Source organism: Buteo buteo, chromosome 8, assembly GCF_964188355.1.
Source record: "Buteo buteo chromosome 8, bButBut1.hap1.1, whole genome shotgun sequence".
Lineage (NCBI taxonomy): Eukaryota > Metazoa > Chordata > Aves > Accipitriformes > Accipitridae > Buteo > Buteo buteo.
The window spans coordinates 12,484,024-12,507,291 of NC_134178.1; the positions used below are offsets into that span (position 1 = coordinate 12,484,024).

A 23,268-nucleotide genomic window follows, 5' to 3' on the forward strand; every position below is an offset into this window, starting at 1 on the left:
CCAAGGACTGGAGGAAAGCAAATGCCACTCTAGAAATGCCACTTCAAGAAAGGCAGGATGGAGGACGCCGGGACCAACAGACCAGTCAGCCTCCCCTTGATCCCTGAGAAGGTGATGGAGCAGTTAATCCTGGACACCATTTCCAGACACATGAAGAACAAGAAAGTCATCAGGAGCAGTCAGCATGGATTCACCAAGGGGAAGTCATGCCTGAGCAACCTGATAAAATTCTATGAGCAAACTACTGGCTTGGTAGACGAGGGGAGAGCAGTGGACATTGTCTACCTAGACTTTCGAAGCTGTATCCCGTAAGATCCTCATAGAGAAGCTGATGAAGTACGGGCTGGAGGAGCAGACAACGAGGTGGATTGAAAACTGGTTGAACAGCCGGACCTGGAGGGTGGTAATCAAGGGCACAAAGGAGGTCTGTTGGAGGCCTGTAACTTGTGGTGTACCCCAGGGGCCAATACTGTGTTCAGTCTTGTTCAGCAGCTTCATTAATGATCTGGATGATGGGGCAGGCTGTACCCTTGGCAAGTTTGCAGATGATCTGAAAATGGGAGGAGTGGCTGGTACACCAGAGAGTCGTGCTGCCATCCAGAGGGACCTTGGCAGGCTGGAGAAATGGGCTGACTGGAACCTTGCGAAGTTCAGGAGGGGGAAGTGCAAGGTCCTGCACCCGGGGAGGAACAACCCCAGGCACCAGTACATGCTGGGGACCAACCAGCTGGAAAACAGCTTTGCGGAAAGGACCTGGGCGTCCTGGTGAACAGCACATTGAACATGAGCCAACAACATGCCCTTACAGCAAAGGCGGCTAATGGCATCCTGGACTGCATTAGGAGGAGTGTTGCCAGCAGGCTGAGGGAGGTGATCCTTCCCCGCTACTCAGCGATGGTGAGGCCACACCTGGAGTGCTGTCTCTCCACTGGGTAGAGTCCAGTGAAAGGCCACTAAGATGATTAAGGGGCTGGAGCATCTCTCATACGAGGAAAGGCTGAGAGAACTGGTGGCGGGGAAGGGCTAGAGAAGGCTCGGGGGGGATCTTTTCAGCGTATGTAAATATCTGAAGGGAGGGTGCGAAGAAGATGGAGCCAGGCTCTTTGGAGTGGTGCCCAAGTGACAGAACAAGAGGCAATGGGCACAGACTGAAACACTGGGGGTTCCCTCTGAACATGAGGAAAAACACTTTTTCACTGTGAGGGTGACCAAGCACTGGAACACGTTGCCCAGAGAAGTTGTGGAGACCTTGGAGATATTCAAAAGCCTTTAAGGCTACAGTGGCAACACCCTAAACCTGAGTGGAGTAAGAACTTACAATGACATTTCACTACCAACCTCAATGACTTAATCACTGGTGGTTTTAGCGTGTGGATTGGGCAAAAAACACAAGTGAGGTTCATCAGCAGGGAGCTGCCATGGGTGAAGAAAGTCACTAGGAAAGAAACAGAGCAGGCAAAGAAAAGCAGAAGAAAAATGAGGACGCAAATAGTGATGAGCTGATAAGGTAGCACTCTGAAAACCAAACAAGAACTTACTAAAAATTAACGTGACAGAAATAAAGAATTATGAAACTTTTATTTACTATCCAAAGACAATTTCCTCCCCTTTATTGCAAACCTTCTACTGATAACAACAGTCATTCGGCATGGTTTGCAGAAAGTACTTAGTTCTGAATTTACACTCCAGGATGCAGATCACAATGAAACACAGAATTGGTTTTTTCCTCCTTCTGGTAAGTTTGACATCCTCGGCAGAGGAGATGCTGAAGCACCAGGAAGAAAAGGGAAGCTTGTGTTCGCCCTTTGATAGGAAGCAGAGGGAAAAATAAAATGTCTCGTCATCTCCTTAGGTGTTCCTGCAGTGCTGAGAAGGGGTGAGCAAGAAGGCCTATCACAGACCCGCAAGCGTTACCCTGTTACGTGAAGGAAGGGGTGCCTTCATGAAACGGTCACTTGCTACTGAGGCACAGGGTGGCAATGCTATCCACTGGGCTTTGTAATTCTGACGTAAACTAGCTGAGTATGCCTCACCCTCTTGAACACAAAGAGTATATGATCTTTCTTTTTTGGGGGAAAAAAACCCCCGGCTCCCACTGCCCACAAGCAGGCACGAACGCGTTTATCTATTGTGCACGAAGACGTGAGGGGCTGTTCACGACTTTTCATTTGCGGTTGTTGCTTGGTGTGCAAACGACATCGCTAAATAACACCGACGTAAGGGGAAACCCTTTATTGTACGAAAACCAACAGACCCGACTAGTTTGACACCCGTGTCCTTCCCGGGCCGCTGAACGCCTCTCCTGTCCCACTGTCTCTACTCAACTCCCCCTTTTTGCCCACCCTCGCCCCACACGGCAGACGGCTTCTCCGAGAAGCGCCGGCTCAGGGCACACGGCCAACCCGCCCGGCCGCCGCCCCGGACACCGGCCCCCAGCCCCGCTCCCCTCCCGCTGCAGCCGCAGCCGCCGCCGCCGCACCGGCCGCCCCTCACCCGCGGGGCTGCGGGACGCCGGGGGAGCCAACGGCCGAGCGCCCCCCCCCCCGCCGCCGGGCTCACGGGCCGCCCCGCCACCGCCCACGCCGGCAGCTCGGGGCCGGGGCCGGGGCCGGGGCCGGGGCCGGGCTTCCCCTCGCCGCCCCGCCGGCAGGGGCGGGCCCGGCGGTGACTGCGCCGTGGGCGGGCGGTGCGGCGCGGCGCGGCGCATCCCCGGGCAGCCGGCCGGACGCCTCGCCGCCGCTCCCGGCTCGGGCCCTGCGCGGGCTGCGGCTGGCGCTGCCCGGCCCCGCCGCCGCCGCCGCCGAGCGAGCCTTGGAGGGGGCCGGTAGCGCGGCTCCCATTATGGTCAGCCATGGCGTGGCTGGCGGGCGGGCTGGCCGAGCTGCGCTGGTGCGCGCTGGTCGCCCTCTTCGTGGCGGCGCTGGCCACTCTGGCCGTCTACCTGGTGCAGTATGCGCTGCTGGCCCTGCGGCGGGGCCGGCCTCCTCCGCCGCCGCCGCCTCCGCTGCTGCCGCCGTCGTCGCCTCGGCGGGACGAGCTGCTGGAGGAGGGCGGCTCGGTGCTGGCCTGGGCGCTGTCGCTGGGCAGCTGGCGGCGGCAGTGGCGGCGGGCCTGGGTGGCGGCGCTCCGCGCCGAGGCGGCGGCGCGGGCGGTGAGTGAAGGGGACGCAGGTGAGGGGCGGCGGGCGGGAGGGGAAGCGGCGGCGGGGGGGGGGGGGGTCGCCCCGCCGCAGGGCCCGGCCGCGGAGCTTCCCCCCGTGTCCGCCGGGCCGGAGCCGGGGCCTTGCCGGCCGTCCCGCCGGGGCGGGCGAGGGCTTTCCCGGCGAGGGGCGGCTGTGGGGACGCCGGGACTCGCTCCAGAGATACATCGGGGTGCGGCCAGCACGGCGCTGGCAGCGCCTGCCGGTGTGTGTGTGTGTGCATGTGTAGCTGCGTGTGTGTGTGTGTGTGTGTATACGTTTGCTTATGTGTATACGCACGTCTGTGTCTGGTGGCTGCTCGGCAGGAATTTGCAGGAGGGAGCTGGCCGGAGCCACGGAGCGGGCGCACGCGTGGGTGCAGGGAAGGACGGGGAGGAATGCCGTGACCCCCGCGGCCCCTGGCAGGGGCTTGGGCTGCCGAGAACAGAGTTGGGGTGCGGGGAGGAGGAAACAATGGAAACTTCCTGGCCTGGGCGCCGGCACGGGGCCGGTCTTTCGGCAAATAACTCCCGGAGCCGGGCTTCCTTCGTTCGTGTTGTCTCAGGCCACGCTGAACCCGTGTGCGTGTCGGTGTAACGCTGAGGGCTGGCGTCCTCCGGACAGCCACGGGACGGTGGGCTTCTCCGGTTTTGGTCAGTTGGATTTTAACCCAGGTCAGATAAGACGCGCAAAACGCGGCACCCCTTCCCTTCCCGTCCTGCCCTTCTTGCAAAGGGCACGGCGTGGCATCCTGCTCGTTGGTTTGGGGTGGTATGCCCGGGTCTAAGAGGCAAGGAGGTTAGGCGAGGCCGCGGCAACCTAACTGACGGGTCCTGAGGACTGAACCCTTGCCGTGTCAGTGGGAAACGCTGAGGCTAAGCTATCTAGGAAGCGGCACGTACCCAGGTCCCTTTGTGCGCAGCCCTCTCCCTAGGTCTAGGAGGTTCCTTTCCCTGCGGCCCCAGTATGCTTTCTTCTTACGTGTCAGAGGGGGAGAAGGAAGAGTGGGGCAACGGGTGTGTGTGAAAGATAAGGAATGCACTTTAACACTTTCCAGACATCACTGTAAGTTAGGGCAGCAGGAAGAAAATACTTCACCTGCCCTTTCAGATTGCACGGTGCAGTTGAGAAAAGCATGGATTGTGTTAAGAAACAAAGGTTTGCCTTGTGTTTGTGGAAGAGGAGAGCCCGGACAGCTTGGGCACAGGTGCCAGGAACTGAAAGTAACTAGAAACGAGCATCAGCTTCCCGTCCCAGACCAGAGACCAAAGCCACTTTGACAGGGGCACATGCATCCTCCCTGCCCGGGCAAGCCGCTGGAACCATCTCTTGCCATGAGTTCACTGCCTGGCACTGCAGCGTGCCGTTGCTCCTGCTGTCAGGCTCCCAAAACAATGCCAGCAGCACACAGCTAACGACATTCCTGCATGCAAAACAACCTCGGGTGACGAGGGAAGCGGTGCTGCTCGGTGTGGGTAGCAGGTGGAGAATGCGAGTGCTGATGCCTCTGAAAGTATGACCTCACTGCCAAAACAGGTATACGCTGTCTTTTCCTTGCTGTCTATGTGAAGACTGAGTAGCTGTCATCGCTGCCTGCCATCACACATGAGGAAGGATTGGGTAGGGGAAAGGCTTCTTTCCTCACCTCTGCAAGTTGATACTTGGGTTTTCTTAGTTTTGGCATAGCCTAGTGCAGCCATATTACTAGGCCAAACCAAAAGTGCGTTTTAAAACTACAGCACTGACTAGTCCTTACTCGAGAAGAGCAGTTTCACTGAACTCTGTCACTGCTCATGGGCTTCGCTCTGCACTGTGCTGTGTACCTTGATGCTCTGCTGCAGAGAAAGATGAGTTATGATTAGGCCCGTAGTTATGTCCTAAGTATAGGGTTTTGGGCTCTACCCTGTATCATGTAGTGAGGTGTCGTGCAATTAATACATAAAAGTTTTGACATACATGTGCAATTCTGTCTCTGGTTCTTCCAGGAACTTCACTGGCAGTGCATTTTTATCACTCGTTTCCAAGCGATGGTTTCATCACCTAATGATGCTTCTTTTTTTCTTCTTTCTTAGGATTCACAGTTGCTTACATTTGAGGAAGATGACCCACCAGAACCACTTGAGCTAGCAGTTAAACAAGTTGTTAGTGTTGTAAAGTCAGCTCAAGAGAAGGTAAATTTCAGTTTTGTTTCAGTGTACTTTTGGGCAGGAAATGTAAACTTTTCTTACTAGTATCAGCGGGAGTTTTATTTGTCAATACTTCTGTACCCTTGACCTAAGTTTGTCAAGGCTGGTAGGAGGCTGCCTCTCTAACGAACCTGTCTTTGCATTGATTCATTTCTTTTGCAAGTCATGAGCAGAATGTGCTCCAGGGCTTCTACCAAATGAACAATAACCAGGGTTATGCCAAGTTTATAGGTACACCTTCAATGAACTCGTACAGCAGCCCTCTTCCTCCCACCCCCACATTCGGTATGATGGTTCCCCATCCTATTGCTGAAGTGTGGGGTGGGGACTTCTTCATGAAGAAGGAAAGGGACACTTCTCCTCTGGGACAGGAAAACATCTTTGTCTGCCTCTTGCTGTTTGTGTGGCTGATTACAGGTTTGCTTCATAAGTCGGAGCTGGGTAAGGATCAGTGGAACAGGTACAAAGTCCTGAGGGTGAAGTCCTGACTCTACAGAATCCTGTATTCAGTGAGGAGCAAATTGTCTATTTCTTCCTCTCCTGCCCCTACCCCACATACTGGGAAGTAGTTTAGTGCATGTAAAATTAAACTAAGGCAGAATGTGGCTCTTAGAACAGGGTAAAAATGCATTAAAAGGAAAAAAAAAGTATGTATGCTTATTAGCAAGGATAGCTTCTGCATTTTCATCCTAGTGACTGTAACTACTAGTCACATCTGAACTGGTCCTCAGCTTTAGGCACCTGCATCAAATTAGCCTAATGCTTTTCTTCTAGTTTTGCTTTGTTATTTTGGTTTGGTTATCTGATTTAGATGTTAAGCAGCTCTACTATGATTCCTTTGAAAATTATGCATGCTTATCTGCCTGATACACTTGTAGGCACACCCTGATTGGTGGCAGCTGGGAATTGCCAACACGTAAAGTTGTTTGTGCAAGTGTTCTCTCTCTTCCCCCCCCCCCTTTTTTTTTGTTTGTTTGTTTGTTTCCCCCCTACCAGTGGTCCCTGCCCCAGCAGTGGGGCTGGAGAGACTGGAGTTGCTAGGGCTGTAGAATTGGCATTAGTGTTACTCTGTGCCACTGGAAGACACCACAATGGGAAATTGTAAGGAGAGGGGACTGCTCGGTCTAAAAGTGGTGTGCTGTATAATGTGTGAAGCCAGCAACCGAGGGACATCTGCTACAAATAAAAGCTAGCAACTAACAGCACAAAAAACAGGTGTCTTGCAGTGCAATGTCTAAAATGTTGCTGGAAGGCCGGCAGGGCTGCAAATATGTTGGCCGTGGGAGGTGGCCAGGAGGTTTGGGTCTGCTGGTTGCCCTTGGCTAGTGTCAAAGTTCAGCAGGGGTTCATGGGGCCAGCTGTGTGCTCAGAGTACTGTGCCTGTGGCTGGACCACGATGAGAGCAGCGTCTCAAGGCTAAAACCTGCTTTCACCTCACCTGTGTACCAGAACCAAGGCACAACGCTGGAGTCCTGGATTTCCCTGAAGTCATGTTGTACCACCGGGAATATCTCTGTCTTGCTTAACTGTAGATTCTGACTGCCGTAGCAGTGAGGTGAGTTAGTGCCTGCGGTGCCCTGTGGGCACCTGAACCTGCTGTGGTTAAGCTTGGGCAGCAGAAGGCAGCAAGTGCTGGCTTTGTGGCAGCCTAAGCCCAGGGAACTGCTCACTGCTGTAGGGTTGTTCTCTTGCTCTCCTCTACCTGTGGCTTTGCAGTCCAGCACCCTCTCTTGCGCAGTTTCTGGTCCTTGTCTGACCTTGGGTTGAGCCATTTCAGTATGTTAATTGAGCTGTTATACTGCAGCCAGCAACCTAATGGGGTTTCGCAGCAGCTTAAACCAATATAAGCACATTTAGAAATGTATTGGATTAAAAAAGGTTTCTTTACGTAAACTGGGGTGTTCCAAACTGCCCCAAAACCCATTTCCGTAGTCTTGTGCACAGCTGCTGGAAAAATTTCTCTGAATTATCCTTACTCCTTCAGTTAAGGTACAACCTGTATACTTATTTGGATTTCAGTGTGTAATAACCTTAGAGTGGCACTCTGGTAGTTACTTTCCCTCCTTCCTTAAATACATACCTTTCTGTAAACATCTTGGGAGTTTTCTCATATGGTGATTATCTCTCTTACATATTCCACTGCTAATACCAAGAGTCCAAAGGGAGGGGTTTTGTGGTGTTTTCTTTTCCCCCTTGCTCTTCAAACTCTTAATCTTTGCATATGAAATTGAAATCTCTCTCTGCAGCTTATCCAAACTCAAACTTAGGATACCTGTTTGTAACTCACTGCTGGTGTGACTGGCTCTGAAGGTAGTTTGTGACCAAGTGCTGCATGTTTATCGGTGTTGTAGCATCCCGCAGAGCTCTGCACTTGCCTGAGGCATCAGCTGGCACAAGACTGTTTTCCTGCAACCGGTTCAACATGCTGCTTTACTTGTGGTCTGTATGACAAGAACATATAGGTGCCTTGGTTCAGCAGTCAGGGCTTGATTTATTGCATGTTGTTTCACATATGGATTTGACCTTGCATCAGAGAGGTTGCGGTCATCAAAGTGGACGATTGAGGATGAGAGATCAAAATAGCAGTAAACATGGGATGTGTAATACTTTAACGCAGCTGTATGCTGATAGAGCCCTGTGGTATGTCTTTTGTGGTTGATGGTTCTCTGTCCTCTTGAATGCTGGGCCATGGAGCACAGCCAGGTGATGAGTCTGCCTGGTGCTGGGAGCGAGCCTCCTGCCTGGGAAGTCTTGCTCCAAAACAATATGGGATTGCCAGCCAAACTGTAATTATTATATTAGTGCTGACAGCCCTGTTTATGACCAGGACATACACTGACATGTGCAGTCCTTAGATATATATGTACTGTCCTTGCCTTGAAGAAGCTGAAAGTTGTAGAACTGGTGTATACTCCACAGTGCAGTGCTGCAGATATGGTTGGGGAAGCTGCTGGTTGTCAGCTTGGCCAAAGCCATTGTGATAGGGACAGAGCTGCTCTGTGGCTGAAGGTTACACCACACTGCTTCTTGACAAAGCCTCTATTTATGCATCGCCTTCACTCCAATTTTGGGCCAGAGCCTAAATATATAGAATGAGGTGGCCTGTTTTCATTGTGTGGTGTTGGTTGTTTTGTTTTAATGAAGTAAACATTAGGGATATTCTTAGCTAATTCTGCCAACCTTTCCATTACTGCAGTCTATTTCCAGAGGCTTTGAACTTCACAACAACAACAACAAAAAAGGCAACAAAAAACGATGATTCCCTTGTTGGGGACTTGGCACAGACGGTTTGGATGGAGCAGGCTACAGCAGAAGTCTCCCTTCTTTCCCTGCTTCATGCTTAAATAGATAGGGGTAAAATGCCCTCAGAGTGCCATTCCTTTAATGAGTGATAATAAATTGCTATAAAAGGAATGACTGCCTTGGATCACAACAGGCAACAGCAAATGTGAAAGCTTCATGTTAATTTTTCTGTGATGAATCTTGCTGAGGGAGAAGGTGGAGAGAAGGGAGGGCTGTTTTGCAGGCTTGTGAGAAGTCCTGTTTTCTGATGATCTGTGCAGCATGCCCAAAGAAGCCTTATTCACCCACACAGCTGTCGTAGTTTCATCTTGGTATCACTTTTTTGCAGCCACCCTGCTGCGAGCTGGCAGCCTGTGTTCGTGCAGCACTGGGGCATCGGGGCTTCCAGATCCACTTGCTCTGAAGCAGGTAGAGACATTGTGCAGCAAAGGCTGCTTTCTGCTCCGGGAAAGACTGGTTTCTTGTTGTCACCATTACGGTACTAACTGGAATGACTCCTAGTTACCTACATGTGTTTATTTCTGATTATTTTTGGTGGGGTGAACTGCCCTGACCATTATGTGCAGTTCCTGTTGTGTTTTTAACTCCTTGTTTTGCTTGAAAAGCTGTCCTGGAGCTTTGCTGCTTTAATGACTGGGGTTTTTTTACAAGCCTAAGTGGAATCGTGGCCCATGCAGCTTTTTTCTTTTTTTCTTGTTTTTTAGTTTCTGTACTAGTATAATCCTTTATCCTTAATGTATTTACTTTTCTTCCATGGTGCTTGCTGTCAGTAAACTTATCATGAAGGATATCGTGAGTGCAGGGCTCAGGGATGCCTTAGGACCCTAATGGCACAATGTGCCTGTGTCTCTGCAACTGAATCTCTCTCCAAGCTACTATAGCACAGACTGGCAAACCTCTCCTGTGTTTTATTGTCTTCTTGTGGTCTCCATGTCTTCAGCTATGCTGTCTCGTTAACGGTTTGTAAAGACTTGTGTGTTGGTGAAGCCAGGCTAGCAAGTCTATTTCTGGTATTTATTTATTTTCCCCCTTCTTAAATATAAGTACTGCTTCCTGTGCTCGCATCATTTGATATTCACTGAACTTGATAGGCAGGTTGAAAATTCTTCCTGTCCTGTCTCCTTGCACTTCCTGCTTGTTTGTTTTATCCCCCCATCCCCTTTTTTCCACTTTTTTTGAATTTGTGTGTCTGTTGGTCTCAAAGGAGTGGATAAAATCACGTGTTTTCTCAGTTTCTGCTTTGTTTCTGTTGCTGACATGGTAACTCTCTCTCTCCTGCACTCATTCCACCACTCACCCTGCCTTCACCCTGCTGTTTACCATTGTTTTGGAAAACTGGTCTGGGGTTGTCTCATTATATTTGCAGGCAAATTCTCTTTGATACCGGCTTCTAAAGATCCGCCCCTAGCTGTGCCTGTGTTAAACATTGCATTTGTCTTCCCTCCTTCAGTTTGTCTGTGTCGCTTGGTAAACTGCTTAGGTAACGAGGGAACGGTGAAGAAGCTAGAGAAACCCCCTCAAGAAGTTAATGCATAGGCTCTGGTAACCAAGGAAGGTCATGTAATTCTTCTTCTGAACAGCTGAGTGTTATGACTATCAAAAGGCAGAAGTTTCTGACTGGAAAATTTTCTTATGGTGAGGTTTTAAGCTGAGCGCACAAACTGTCTGTGTGGCCATTGGCAAGATAAGTTTTCCATGCCAAAAAAAGAGCCTTCTCCTTCTCAGAGTAGTACTCCAAATACGGGAAATTGTGGGGGTCCTAAACCTAATAGCGTACTGATCCCTACAGCTGAGATCAACGCAGCTTTTGCTGTGTGGCTGCCTGATGGTGCATACTCATTTTCTTGCGAAAATGTTAAAGATGTGTATTACTTATATACAACTGAGTAACCTCGGGTAACCTGCTTTTTCTGGAAATAAATACCAAATGCAGTAAAACTGATTTCCTTCCAGAGAAAAAGCAATCAAGGCCTGTAACGCTGACGGTTTTCCACAGGCACGTGATGCAGTTGGGGCCTGGGCGAGGTGAAGAAGAGCTTCTCCAGCAGGGCTGTCGGAATTTCCCCCTGAAGTCACGGCCCTTCACCCTCCCTTGGCCACGGGAGGGAACCTCCTGCCGCCTGTGGGGAGGGAAGGGAAGGGTAACGAAAAGGCCACGCGTCAGCGGCTCACCCCCGTCGTGGCCTAGCGTGTTCGGGGATGGCGGCGGTTGAGGAGGGAGGCTGGCGGGTGTTGAGGAGACAGCGGGAATAACCCTGATCAAGGGCCAGGAGTCAGCGGAGAGGGGTGGCAGAGGGCTGAGGAGGAGCGGGGACACAGCCTTGCTGGTGGAGGCACCTGAGGAAGGGCTGGAAACCAAAATGCCCAAAGATGATGATGCCCAAAGTGCACGGAGAGACCTTGGGTGGTGACGGGGTGCTCGTGCTGGAGGAGGCTAGAGCTACCGAGGTGCTGGAGGGAGGAGATACCTTGGTCCTGCTGGTAGAAGAGACCTGGTTTCTTTGTGCTGCTACGTCACCTCACCCTATTTCTGCTAATTTAGGAGGTCTTGCTTGTCCAGATGGAAGATAACGAGAGGGCTGGGGTGTGACCCCTCTGGGAGTCCAGAATTAGCTGGCTACAGCTGCTGTGTGGTGCTGCAAGGGCTTAATTTTTAAAGAGCAATTTGTTACAAAAATGACAGGTTTTCTAGACTCTAAATCACAAGGTGTTGATGACTGGGGATGTCCCTCGTAAGGAGGGGTGGGAGAGAGAGATGAGGAAGATAAATGAGGTTGAAGAGCAACTCCCTTCCCAGCAGTCCAGTTTCTTGTGACCATCTATCCTTCCTCTTTCTCACCCCTGTTGACCAGAAAGGGGTGCTTTGCCTGACCCTCCCTTCTCCTGCTCTTCATCTGTGCAGAGAAAATGAATTTGAGGAAGCCAGTTGGATTGGGGCATGGAGGAAGAGGAGTGTAGCACAGGAGGCTTCAGTATTTTTCTTCATGTAACTGTTCTGGGGAAAACGGCCTACATATTTCTGCTCTCGTCTATCAAAATTATCCGCTACACTTCTAAAGGAATGTCACTTCAAAAGGGAAGCGGCAGTTGCGGTCTCTTTAATCAACTTCTTACCACTTGTGACAGCATCTTAGATGAAAACAGAACTGCTTTCTCTTCAAATTCCAGCCTAGAATTCTACTTCTCTCAGTCTTCTGACTCCATAATCCATCCTGCTCCCAGAACAAAGGGATTTGCCTGATATAAAGACATACTATTTTCCATTAACAAACATGGAACCACTCCTTTTTCTGATGGGATTAAAAATTAACGGACCTCTGTACCTGAAGACCACAGTTATTTTATTAAAAGTGAAGGGAGAAGGGGAGTAAGACTTGATAGATGTCTTTGCCAGAAAATAAATTCATCAAGGAGACTAAAAGTCTAAACCCTGCTGGTTTGGGCTCCTAAACTAAAGGTACAAATATAAAAAAATGGATTTAGCATCTCTTGATAAGGTGTAGAAAGAAGAGTGAAAGTTCCACCACCTGCAGTGTCTGTTTCCATCCTTTACTTAGAAGTAAACACTATTAAGAAAAAAGTGGCACATTAACTCATCTACCAACATTCCTGCCACACTTTTTTTTAAGCAGTAATCAACAGCATACCTGGCAACCTTGGCTCTTGGACATCCAGAAATTCCAGACAAATGGCTCCGCATCATAGGTGCAGCAAGTCCAACTTGTTCTGAATGCACTGAACTTCCTATGCATGTGTGGACGAAATGTGCATGGATGATAAACCACTGCATTTAGGACGTGCAAGTGTCAGCAGCCTTTGCATCAGACCTGTCCTTTTCCCTCCTCTGCCCTTGAAAAAGAAGGCAGAGGTCTTTAAAGTCTTTAAAGAGCCACCATGCCAATCCACCCTTGTGAATGAAAGGAGCGATTCTGTGTTTCAACTCAAGTAAAATAAGCAGTTAGGCTCTTCAGTTAGCTATTAAAAATGCTTAAAAATCCTTTATGATACATCATAATAGTGGGTGTTCACGTTGATAATGTGGGATTAAGGGTCAGAAATCACTTCTGAAGGAATTTAGACTTTGGGGAAGGGGAGAGGTGAGGGAAACTGATTTGTCCACTTCTAAACTATAATTTGCAGAAGACAAACCTGAAAAGGCAAATGTTGTTGCTTGTGGGTGTGGTTGGGATTTTTATTTGTCATGTCCACCCCCTCCCCCCTCCTTTGTAATTAAGTCTCTACCTTAATGGATGTGCTCTGAAGCCCTTGATATTGCTCTGGTCCTTCTTAAAATGTATGGTATAGAGCCCAGGGAGATGAAATATATTTAAGGAGAGACTGATAAGCATCTTCCAGAAGGTACATGATTCAGTTTAAAGCCTTCAGCTTCAATTCCAGTGCCTATAAGTGAAGCAATAAGTGCGCAAACATAATTTAATAGCATACATGCAGAGTTTCCGTCAAACAAATCTCACAGCAAATTATTTGTCTGCGCATTGCACTAACCTGGTTAACTTTGCCTGAGTCAGCCTAAGGAGGGCTCAGCTATCCTTTCCAACAGGGGAGCTGTGGGGAGGGTAACCACAGAGGGACAGTGACAAGCAGCTGTCTTCAGTCAGCAGAGCTGTTTGCAAAGTGAGCTTCTCTCTCTGATATAATGAGTGATTTCTGACTTGGGTACCTGGGGCTTTCCTGTGCTGCCAGGCGCTTTCGGCACACTCTGGGAATTTTGCACGGCAGCTCTGGCACCTCCGTCGGTTTGCAGAGGAGAGGGAGGAAAAACCATGCTGTGTTTGTAAACTCAGTGTGATAACAAGTTAAATTACTGCTCATAAAAGTGAGGGAGTGTACTCAGTGAAGTCTGTTACAGTCAAGTGGCAAACAAACTAGTCCCAGATATTTAGCTTTGTCACCAAATTTTAGGACCTTTCTTGGTTTGGTCAAAGACTTGAATAAACTTTTGAAGGGTCCTGCCCCTCCCCACCCCACTGGGAACTGGAATTACACAGACAAAATCCTCTTCTGCACCAGTAGGGTTATGCTGAAGTTTCACGTTTGTAGGATGCCGCTAAAACAAATCTTGTTTGGTAAAACCAGCTGTCTTATGGTAGGCTGCTTAGTTCAGAGCAGAAGAGGAAGAAGAACAAACTTCTTTGTCTCCCTGATGCAAAACTGTGATCTTTGAGCTTTTAATGGGTAGATACATGAAACACAAAGGAGCCTTTGTCAGGTGAGGAGTTATTTTTGTATTGGATAACAATGCAAAAGGAATCTTGGAAGATACCAGAATTTCCAGGTATTAAATTCTGCGTCCAGAAATGAATGAACTATGGTTTTTAGAAGTGAATATACAGAAAGAGGTAGGGATGTTAATGAAATTGCTTAGAAATCTCCCACCTATGGAATTCAGCATAATTCTGGTAGCTTAAAGTCCTTCCTTTTCTTAGTTCCTTTCTTGCCTTCACCAAACCTTCTTCTGAAGACTAAATTGTTTTTCCCTTCCCTTGTCTCCCCTCCTGCCCCCTTTCATTTCTTTAGGTGGTTTCTTGTAATGTCGTGGGAGATTCTGTTAAATTTGTTGTCACTGTCTCACATACTTCGCCAGCAGCTGCGGAAGGTCAGTCGTACAGCGTGAAACTGTCTCCACTTCACTTGCAGGTAAAGCGTTAAGTGTTGTTCTCTCTCTTTTTCCTTTTGCTACGTCTCATCCCACAGCTGAGCTGAACCTCCTGTTTGCAAAATGCATACAAACTCATGTTAACTCCGGTGGAATGTTTAATAATATTACAGTTTCCCTCTGGGGCCAGTGATAAATTCATAAATTAAGCTGCCTCTTTAGGAGACTGTGGATGAATAACACGTTGGCTAGACTACTCGGCTGTATAGAACAACAATACTCTTTTTTTGAGTGGCATGCACTCCCAAAGCTTAAGTAACTTCTGCCTTCTTAGATGGTCACTTCGAATTTACTTACTCAGAAACTGGTATCATTCTTCCTTTGGTGAACCTTAGTGCGGAGCTTGACCTACAGTTTCTTTACAGGACACGAGAACACTCTCCAATAACTGCTTTCCTATCCACAGCTTCAGCTCTATGTGAAAGACAAAGGAGAAGATATCAAAGTTGAGTGGTTCCTCATTAACACCAACGAAACCAACTTTGAAATCCAGCCAACAGTGCAGGAGGTCAGTCAGTAACTTTTATTTGGTGTAATGGTAGAGAAAATGGGTCTCCATCCCTTCAGTGCAAACCCCAGTGTAATGCTTTAATTTAGTAGTAGAAGTGTCTAGAGCTAAGGTATCAGGTGAGGCTGGAAGAACTGAAGCAAAAATGCCCGTTCCTTTCTGCTGGCCGCCTTCAGTAGAGGCATGGAGCAGTTACCTGTTGGCAGTGCCGTCTTGAACTGCTTCAGTGACGTCTGCCATGGCTCATCCATCAAAACCCTACAACTCTGAAGTCTAGGCGCCTTTCTCAAGATTACTGAAGCATTAAAGATAAATCAAGTCTGTATTTGACAGACAAATGGCAAACATTTTTCAACCAAATTCAAAAGTGTGAAAAATGTCTGTTCCTTAAATACCTTCTCAGATGCTTCTGAAATAACAAAAAATCCCAACTGTAATGATATTCCCATCAAAGTAACTACAAAGTTGCCCCATCCTTGACTTAAATCAGTTTTGAAATCTGGCAACAATAGTTCAGAAACAGCTCTGAAAAAATACAATTATTTAAGGAAATGATGGATGATCTAAAAATATCTTGATGTTTTTGGAATTGCACCTTATCTTAGTATATAAACAGTGATTCATTGGGGGTTTTTTATTGGGACATCCCCTGAAAAAGTTTCTTCATGACTGAGATTCTCTTCTGCCTTTGACCCTTCACAATTTTATTTTTTTTGGCACAAATGTGGTGACTTAAGCCTTTCTTACAACAGTGGGTGGACACTTGCTTGTGTTTTGTGAAGTTGGTTTTCTGACTGAAGGCCTTGTTAAAAAATAGGTTTATTGTATCGTAGAGCTGCTTCTAAAGACCTGTACTGAGTGACCTAGAATCATAATAATTTATTACCATAGTTTTTGTACACAAAAATATGAAACTCATAACTAAGACAAGTCTTTTGAAGTGTGTTTTAATGTAGGTTTTACTGTGCATGGGTAGCAGTGTAAACGACCTTCACGTGTTGGGGCGGCATGCTGATTATCCACATATTGAACAGTCATTAAGTACTTACTGGGAAACCCAGATGACTCCGGTGCAGTCACTGGACTTCACAACCTGCTTTGTGAGAGATGCCCGAGTCCAGAGTAACAAAGGAGTTGTAACTTGCTGTGCTTTGCCTGCATTTTTAAAATGAGCCTGTTAAGTTCTTAATAGCTAAGGGCTTTATTTTCACTTTGAAGTTTCTATTAGCACTTAGGGAAGAGGCGAGGCAATAAACAAAGGGCTAAAACCTGTGAGCAGCCTACACCTCGGAAATTGCTTCAGCTTCTAAACTTAAATGTCAGCTTTTGTGTCTTGTTTTTTCCTCTTTTGGAAGCAATATTATATATACAAATAAATACCTTTAATTGCGTCTGATTATCTACACAGTGGTTTTGTCATCAGTCAAACAAGGTGGACGTAATCATTGTTTTCTGTTGACCATAGCTGGGTGAACCTGAATTGCATTTGGCAACCTGGCTGGCTCTCAGGGCTCGGGTTTGCATGCAGTTGTGCCACTGTGACTTTGTGTGCTGGTGTGCCTCAAGCTGGCCACAGTAGCTGGCTGTACGGCTCCAGCCCACGTCAAACCCAAAGTAAAATGTGTCATCTTAAGCCTTTTTGGTTGGCAATTGAGCCATTGTGGCTTGCCTTGTAGAGGGTGTCGTGATGGAGCATTACTTTCCAGATAAGGATGGCTAAAAATGAGGTTGGGCTGACAGGAGGCTCTTCAACCAAGCTGCTTTCCAAATAACTATGGAAACATCAGAAAATAGCTATTAGTAGAAGTCCAATGATTATTGTTGCTGTTGTTACTGTTAAATACCAAACGTCAGATTAGGTTGATGGCAAAGCGAGAGGTGGATGGGATTTTACAATTTTGACAGCATTCTTCATCAAATGGTGTTTAGGTGAAGGCAGGGGAGGGAAATTACCTTTGAAACAGTGAAAACTAACCATGATTTACCTGCTTATTTAAATAACATAAGTAATGAAATTATTGAAACTGAGGCTTTAGACAGCCTACTTTACTTCAATATTTTCTTAAAGTAAAAGACTATTATCTGCAAGTTGCAGAAGCGTGCTGCTGCCCCTTTCCTTGGCGGTTGTTTGAGGGAGCACGGTGTGAACAAAGCAGAGTTTCTGTGGGACTGGTCGATGCTGTTCTATGTTTTGAACCGTAGCGACCTGTCATCAAATGGCGGTTAGGTAAGAAGGCAGCGAAACAGGATTTCTGTACACAACATTCCTGGGATTTTTATGAAACACCCTAAATGTTTCTGTAACACCTGGGTAATTGGGAAAGGGCTGTTACTCCAAATCTGTTTGACTTGTGCAAGCTGCAAGCGTACCTTTTGGAGCGCGGAAGCCGTTGCACGATCGTTCTCCTACACCTAAGAAAGGACTGGGGCTTTTGAAACGGCGGATTGCCTCTTGTGCTAAGAGCTCTCTGTGATGGGGGAGCGTGGTGCAGGGTGTCCAGGGCGGGAGAGCAAAGCCTGCGCTCTGCCGCGTTTGCAGAGATGCGGTTGCTCGAGGCTTGAGCTGTTACCGCCTGGCAGATTTGTTGTGCCGCCCGGCTGCCCCAGCGCGGGTCCGGCAGCACCACAAGCTGGTGGTGCGCAGCCGCGGTGTTAGTGAGGCAATCTTCCAGGATTAGGCCTTCAGTCCCCCTCTTGATCTCCCTGCTGGTGCAAATCGGGTGTCCTTGTCGTCGGTGTGCCTTGTCTTTGCGGCAGAGCCCTGTTTGCTGGCCGCGGCGTGCCGGCTGTAGGCGTGCTCCCGCCAGAGAGCAGCATGCAGAAGGGTCCCTTTACTCTGCTTTGTGTGATTATTGCGTTCTCCAGCTGTTCAGTATCTGCACCTATAAATCAGTTCCCTTTCTTTCAAAGCCTGTAATAGTAAAGTCTCTCAGGTGTGATATCAGGTGAGAAAAGACAGATGAGTCCTCTGTTGTTTAGGTCAGATCTTTGTCTCCTACTTCAGTCTTTTCTTTAGAAGAGAAACCTCGCTGAGATTTCTCCTGTGCTACCTTCAGAGAAGTTGGGTATCAGACTGCCCTTTCTGCAACAGCTTAATTTAAAAATCCACTCCCTGTAGGTAACTGAGCAGAAGCGACTTTCTGAGCAGTGTGACATGGGAAGCCGGCTTCTCCGGGAGCACAGGGAGAGCAGGGCCGGGTCACCGTCTTCATACACCTTACGCTTAGTTGTGTGAAGCTATGTGTGTAAGCAAAACCCGTTGTATGCTCTGATGCCTCAGAGAGAGCGGTGCTAAGTGCAGATTGCTATGAGATTTTTTGAATGGACAGACGTACAAGTCAGTTCCCCAGAGCAGCATGACTATCTGTCCATACAGTGCACTTTTCAGCGAGGTTGAAGACCTCCAAGAGATGCTGTAATATTTTTTCAGTGCAGCACAGGATTAGCTGCTTCTCAGCTGTTGCAAGCTGGCATAACTCCCATTAAACACTGGAACAGTGCCGATCTGCTTATCTGATGACCCGATCTGCTCTCTCGGTGGAGTGCAAAGCGGTACAAAAACTTAAAACACCATCATAAGATACAAACTGTTAATGAAACTTCTGGTTTTGTGGTTAATAGCTGTGCCTTCCTAACTCTCAGAACAGCATGTGACTTTTTCAGTGTTTATTTCTAGTTCTCCTTTAATGCATAATACAGAAATTTAAGTAATTATTTGCATGGTCTCTTGTTACATTTTTGTTGCTGGCAACAGAAACCATGTCTCTTTCTGACAAAGTTAATGTTTGATAGCTTTGGTGGTTTAGATATACCAAATTAATTTTTGCCTTAACTTCTTTCTTCTGGGTTTTGACAAGCATGATTGTTTTGTTTCTTCTTAGGGACAGACAGCAGGGACAAGTGCAATATCTGAAACACTCAGAGATGTTTTGAAGAGCCTCTTTAGCTCAGTTTCTCCATCTGTGGTGTTGAGTACGAGGCCTACAGATATAAAGGAGGTTCAGGTAAGTCTTATTCCTACCTGAATCTTTTAAGAAGTGTCCTTCTGCTTAGTGTTTTTATTATATATTCATGACTCACAAATAAGTAAGTTTAACACTGTTCAGTGATCAGAAACAACTGGAACACATTCTTTAAAACAACATAACCTTTGGCAATGAAGGCTTTGTGATCACAACTCCCGTGTGGCTATCTGTTGATGTTACACCCCATTGCATGTCTGCTTCCCTATATCGATGTGACAGAAGTTAAAAGTATTTGGTGTTTGCATATGTGTGATCCCTCTTGTTCTGCTTGCTTTTCACAGAATGTACAGAACGTAAGCCTTCTCCCTCAGGGCACTAGTCCGCCTAAACCTCCAAGGGCTCATGAACTCAGACTGCTGGTGAAGAACATCGCAGTAAACCTAACTGATCACAGTGCTGCAGGTAACATAGCCCGTGCGATGCTGCTCATTTTCAAGCAGGGTTGGGTTTGGTTTTTTTCCTTTTGGCTGAAATAATTTGGAAGTTCTGGGTTACTACCTTCTCTCAAAAGAAGATGTAAAAAATTGCTGTACTTGGAGAAACAGACTTAGTCATGCTTGTACAAAACTGTGTATGTTTTGGTTTATTTGAGTATTTAAACATCTTGATCTTCTTGTAAACAAATCCATCATTGTTGAAACCAAATTGAAATAAGCATATTTATGAAGTTGGTTGATTATTTTCTCGATTTTAGTTTTAAAGTTACCGCTTCAGGTATACCCAAGATGAGGGGCTCAAATCCAACTCTCCATTAACTGTTAGCAATAACATTGGTTCAGTTCAGTATTACCTTATTTTTACAGCTGCTTTTCTTTACTTTTGAGCAATTTGCTGATTTATCTAAACCTCTCCTCCTCTATGTAGATTCTCCTCAAAGGTGGTGTTTTGTTGTCAGGGTTTTTTTCCCCCCTAATAAGTACCTCTGTGGGTAGGGAAGGGAGTACCTCTTACAAGTGGAGAATGAAGCCAAAAAAGAGGTCACTGCCTAGTGAAGTTGCAGCATTAGTTTTGGAAAGAAGCACCAAGCCTGTCTCGCAAGTATTCGGACTTCTTCAAGTGCAGGCATGCCTCCATCACTGATTGAGGCATGAGCAAGCATATTTCAGATTTTGTCAGCGGAAATACAAATTGGAGGCTCTGGTATTTATGGTCATGAACAATTCCATAACAGTCTTTTTAATGGAAGCTTGTGGCTGCTAAATTGGGCAAGGTGCTAGTTTTGGATAAATATATCCTACTTGCTGTACTCCTTTTTTCAGTTAGAGGTAATAGATTTCTGCCCTAGACTCTTGCATAATGCTGCTTTGCTCATCCTGGTTGGACGTGATTCCCCTAAAACTTTCTGCAGACTGTTTTTTTAAAAAACAAATTATTTTTAAAGCCGTTCTGGAACTCTGCAGTGAAATGTCCTATATAAATAAAACTGTGCTGGAAACTGGAGATTGCAGGAAAACTCATTCAGAATTTTTTATTACTCTACAATTTTGTAGTGCAAACTAAACTTTTCAAAAGAGCAAATCATTTTGGCTGCCTTTAAAAGTCATGAGAAGAGATACCTTTATGTGCATAAGGTGCACACAACAGAAGATTGATCTTATGGGAAGCCTCTCTGCCCCCTCTGTGAAAATGAGAAGAAGAGGGGACAATTAATGTGCTCTACTTTGGGAACTCTGATATTGAGAGCAAAATCACCATTTGCTATTCTAAAAGGAGATGGAGGGAATTTTGCTGGTTCCTTAGCGCTCTGGGAGTGTAAATACTTTAGAACGAGTATGAGAAATAAAGCTTCATAGTGGGGTTTAGCTGGTACGCTCGAAATCCAGTGGAAATAATGCACAGCTGGGAAGATGCTAGCTTCTGGACATAGCTTGCTGCCTTTTAATCATTGTTCCCTTCCCTTTTCCTGGCCTTGTCTTGCAGCAATATTTAATTATCCTGTTGCAATTCTGAGACTCAGTGAGTGTGTGCAGTATTGCAGGCTAACCTGCATAGATACACATAGACGGTTGGGGAGGGGTGGTTTGTCTGTCTTGATCATTATCATCTTACAAACCACGGATGCTAACATGGTTTATAGGAGCTTGTGGCTTTCCTATAGATGTGTTAGTTCAAGTAGTGAGTAACCAGTAGCAGAACTGGTCTCTGCTTATGGGCTGTGCCTGTTTTCATCTCCTTAGTTTGTGTATGTAAACAAAGATTATCCTAGATTTAGTACTATATGGTCCACGGTGTATCATCTAGGGCAAAAGTGATTTCTTCTGTTAAGGCAAAAATTGTTAGTTGTGTACAGCAGGGTGTGCGGGGCAGAAATGCTAAAATACCCTGTTCAGTATCAGTCGGTCAGTGGTGCTGGTGTAATTTCAGGCAGAGCTATACAGGCGTTTCTGCCCTGGGCTGCTGAGCGCTGCTGGCAGCAAGAGCAAGCTGCAGAGACATATGGCTGGGTTAACAGAAAACCACCCCAGGTTCATTAACTCAGGCTCAGCTCACTGTGAAAGCAGCTAAACTACTTACTCCAGGGTTAGCTTGGATCCTAAATAAGCTGTGTGTACACAGTGCTTTGTCTCCTCTAATAACCTTGCCAGACCTAAGCTGCTTCTGTGCCTGAGATAGGACTCGTCCACAGCCCCGATGCACCACCAGAGAGCAACTGAGAGTTGATGCTAGTGAATATACACCTAGATTCCTCTGGAGGCAGCATATGTTCTGTTTGCTTTGCGCACAGTCAATACTGAGCTTTTTGCTGCTTTCCTTGATTTTTTGGAACACTGGGACTGAAACGAATTCTGATGCAAATTATTTCCCCTTGGAGCAGCAATATAACTACTCTAATATGCCAATTTGCCATGCTATTAAATTCCAAGATCAAGGTAGAGATAATTCTGCACCAGTACCCTAAAATGCCGTGAACTTGTTAAGAGCCACAGTCCACAAAGCCACTGTTAATTAACGCTACTGTCATCATTCACTTGGTAGCAGAAAAAGGTTGCTTTGATGTCCAAAAGAAACCACTGTGACTGTGGCCAGTAGGAAGTTGGAAAACTACTGGGTTTTTCACAGCAGCTGAAAGCAACTTTACTCCCTGCCTCCCTCGCACCCACACTGCCACCACTACTTTGCTGTTCATTCTGTGTCCCCATCCTTTTTGATCTTTTTATGCCTGTGCTTTTTTGCTTCATGCCAGAATTTAAATCAGGTCAATGTCTTGGACAACTATGATGCAGTCTTGACCATCGCCGTTAATGTAGATGGTATACAAACTGAGGGAAGAAATTTATTCTGTGGGAGGGTGAGGAAGTGTTTGCAATAGTCTACTAAAAAATGCAGTGTGTTATAAGGAGGGGGCTTCTTCGCTTTCTTTTGAGTAAGTGTGACTCTTGGTGATGAAATATTAATAACTGGATATTGATTTTTTTTCTTGCCCTTACAGGCAGCACAAACCTTGCATGTATAGTTCAGTTGAATGACCCTATGCAGAAGTTTTCCAGCTCTGTAGCCAAAAATGCTGCAAATCCCTTTTGGAAGGAAGAGTTTATCTTGTAAGTAACTTACCTACTGAGAATACTTTTATAGTGAAGCATCTTTTTTTTTGCTTAAACTCCGCAAGGTTAGCAATCTGGAGCTGGTAGGGACTTAAGGATATCTAATTACCCTCTGCATGAATATGAGATTAAATAGGTCTCTAGATCTTCCCTCGTACATGTCTGATTCTAGTAAATGACAGCAGTAACAGTCATAATAAATCACCTTGTTCTATCATACGGTGCCAAAAAAAGTGTTAGCAAGGTTTTAAAGTCACTTTACCTTGAAAACTGCCTTTGAGAAAATCTGATGTCTCTCCCTTGCCTCCGCTGAGTGGGAAATGTAAATGTGCAAAAAAATGACCATCTAAAAGAATGGTGGCTATGATAAAAAAGAGATTGTAAAACTAACTAGATTTTTTTCTGTAGAGCAAAAATGGGAATTTCAGGCAGCCTGCACGGTATTCTGTGATTCACACAGCTTCTGTAAATAAAGTGAGCAGTTCTAAAACTGTTTTCATTTCCACTTTCTAGCAGCAGAGCAGAAAATAACTGGTAGCTTCTGTATTGTATGAGTTGAAGAAGGGCGAGTCACTGATGGCAGGGTGGGTCTGAGGGATGTTTCTCTAGTGGCTTTAAACACACGCATAGGCAGGCAGAAACAGCTTCCCAGGGGAACAGGGTAGAGATGCTGCCATGCAATATACTGCAGATACTGCTTTCTTTTTTGTCTACAAGATTATTAATGTGAGAGGCACTTTGTGTGCAGTGGAGTCTCTCTAGTTCTTTCTGTAGCATCTCCATTCCATTTCTCTCTCTCCCCCCCCCCCCCATATTTCAGAGAGTAGTATTTCAGTTGGTTTTGTCTGA

At 46.7% G+C, this 23,268-nt stretch overlaps 1 protein-coding gene across 5 annotated transcripts in view; it reads left to right on the top strand.

Annotated features, from left to right (window-relative positions):
- The first annotated feature begins 2,698 nt into the window (after positions 1-2,698).
- C2CD2 (C2 calcium dependent domain containing 2) overlaps positions 2,699-23,268 on the top strand; it is a 41,331-nt gene continuing 20,761 nt past the window's right edge. Inside the window, exons 1-7 of one of the 5 annotated variants that reach the window (XM_075033656.1) lie at positions 2,699-3,151; positions 5,251-5,349; positions 14,206-14,325; positions 14,751-14,852; positions 18,734-18,856; positions 19,159-19,279; positions 22,308-22,416. In XM_075033656.1, coding sequence (XP_074889757.1) covers positions 2,852-3,151; positions 5,251-5,349; positions 14,206-14,325; positions 14,751-14,852; positions 18,734-18,856; positions 19,159-19,279; positions 22,308-22,416 — 974 coding nt within the window. In that variant the 5' untranslated portion in view covers positions 2,699-2,851. Of the gene's footprint in view, positions 3,152-4,053; positions 4,715-4,768; positions 4,799-5,250; positions 5,350-8,913; positions 9,076-14,205; positions 14,326-14,750; positions 14,853-18,733; positions 18,857-19,158; positions 19,280-22,307; positions 22,417-23,268 lie in introns of those variants that run through there. The other 4 variants (XM_075033655.1, XM_075033659.1, XM_075033660.1 and 1 more) reach the window with 4 other exon arrangements.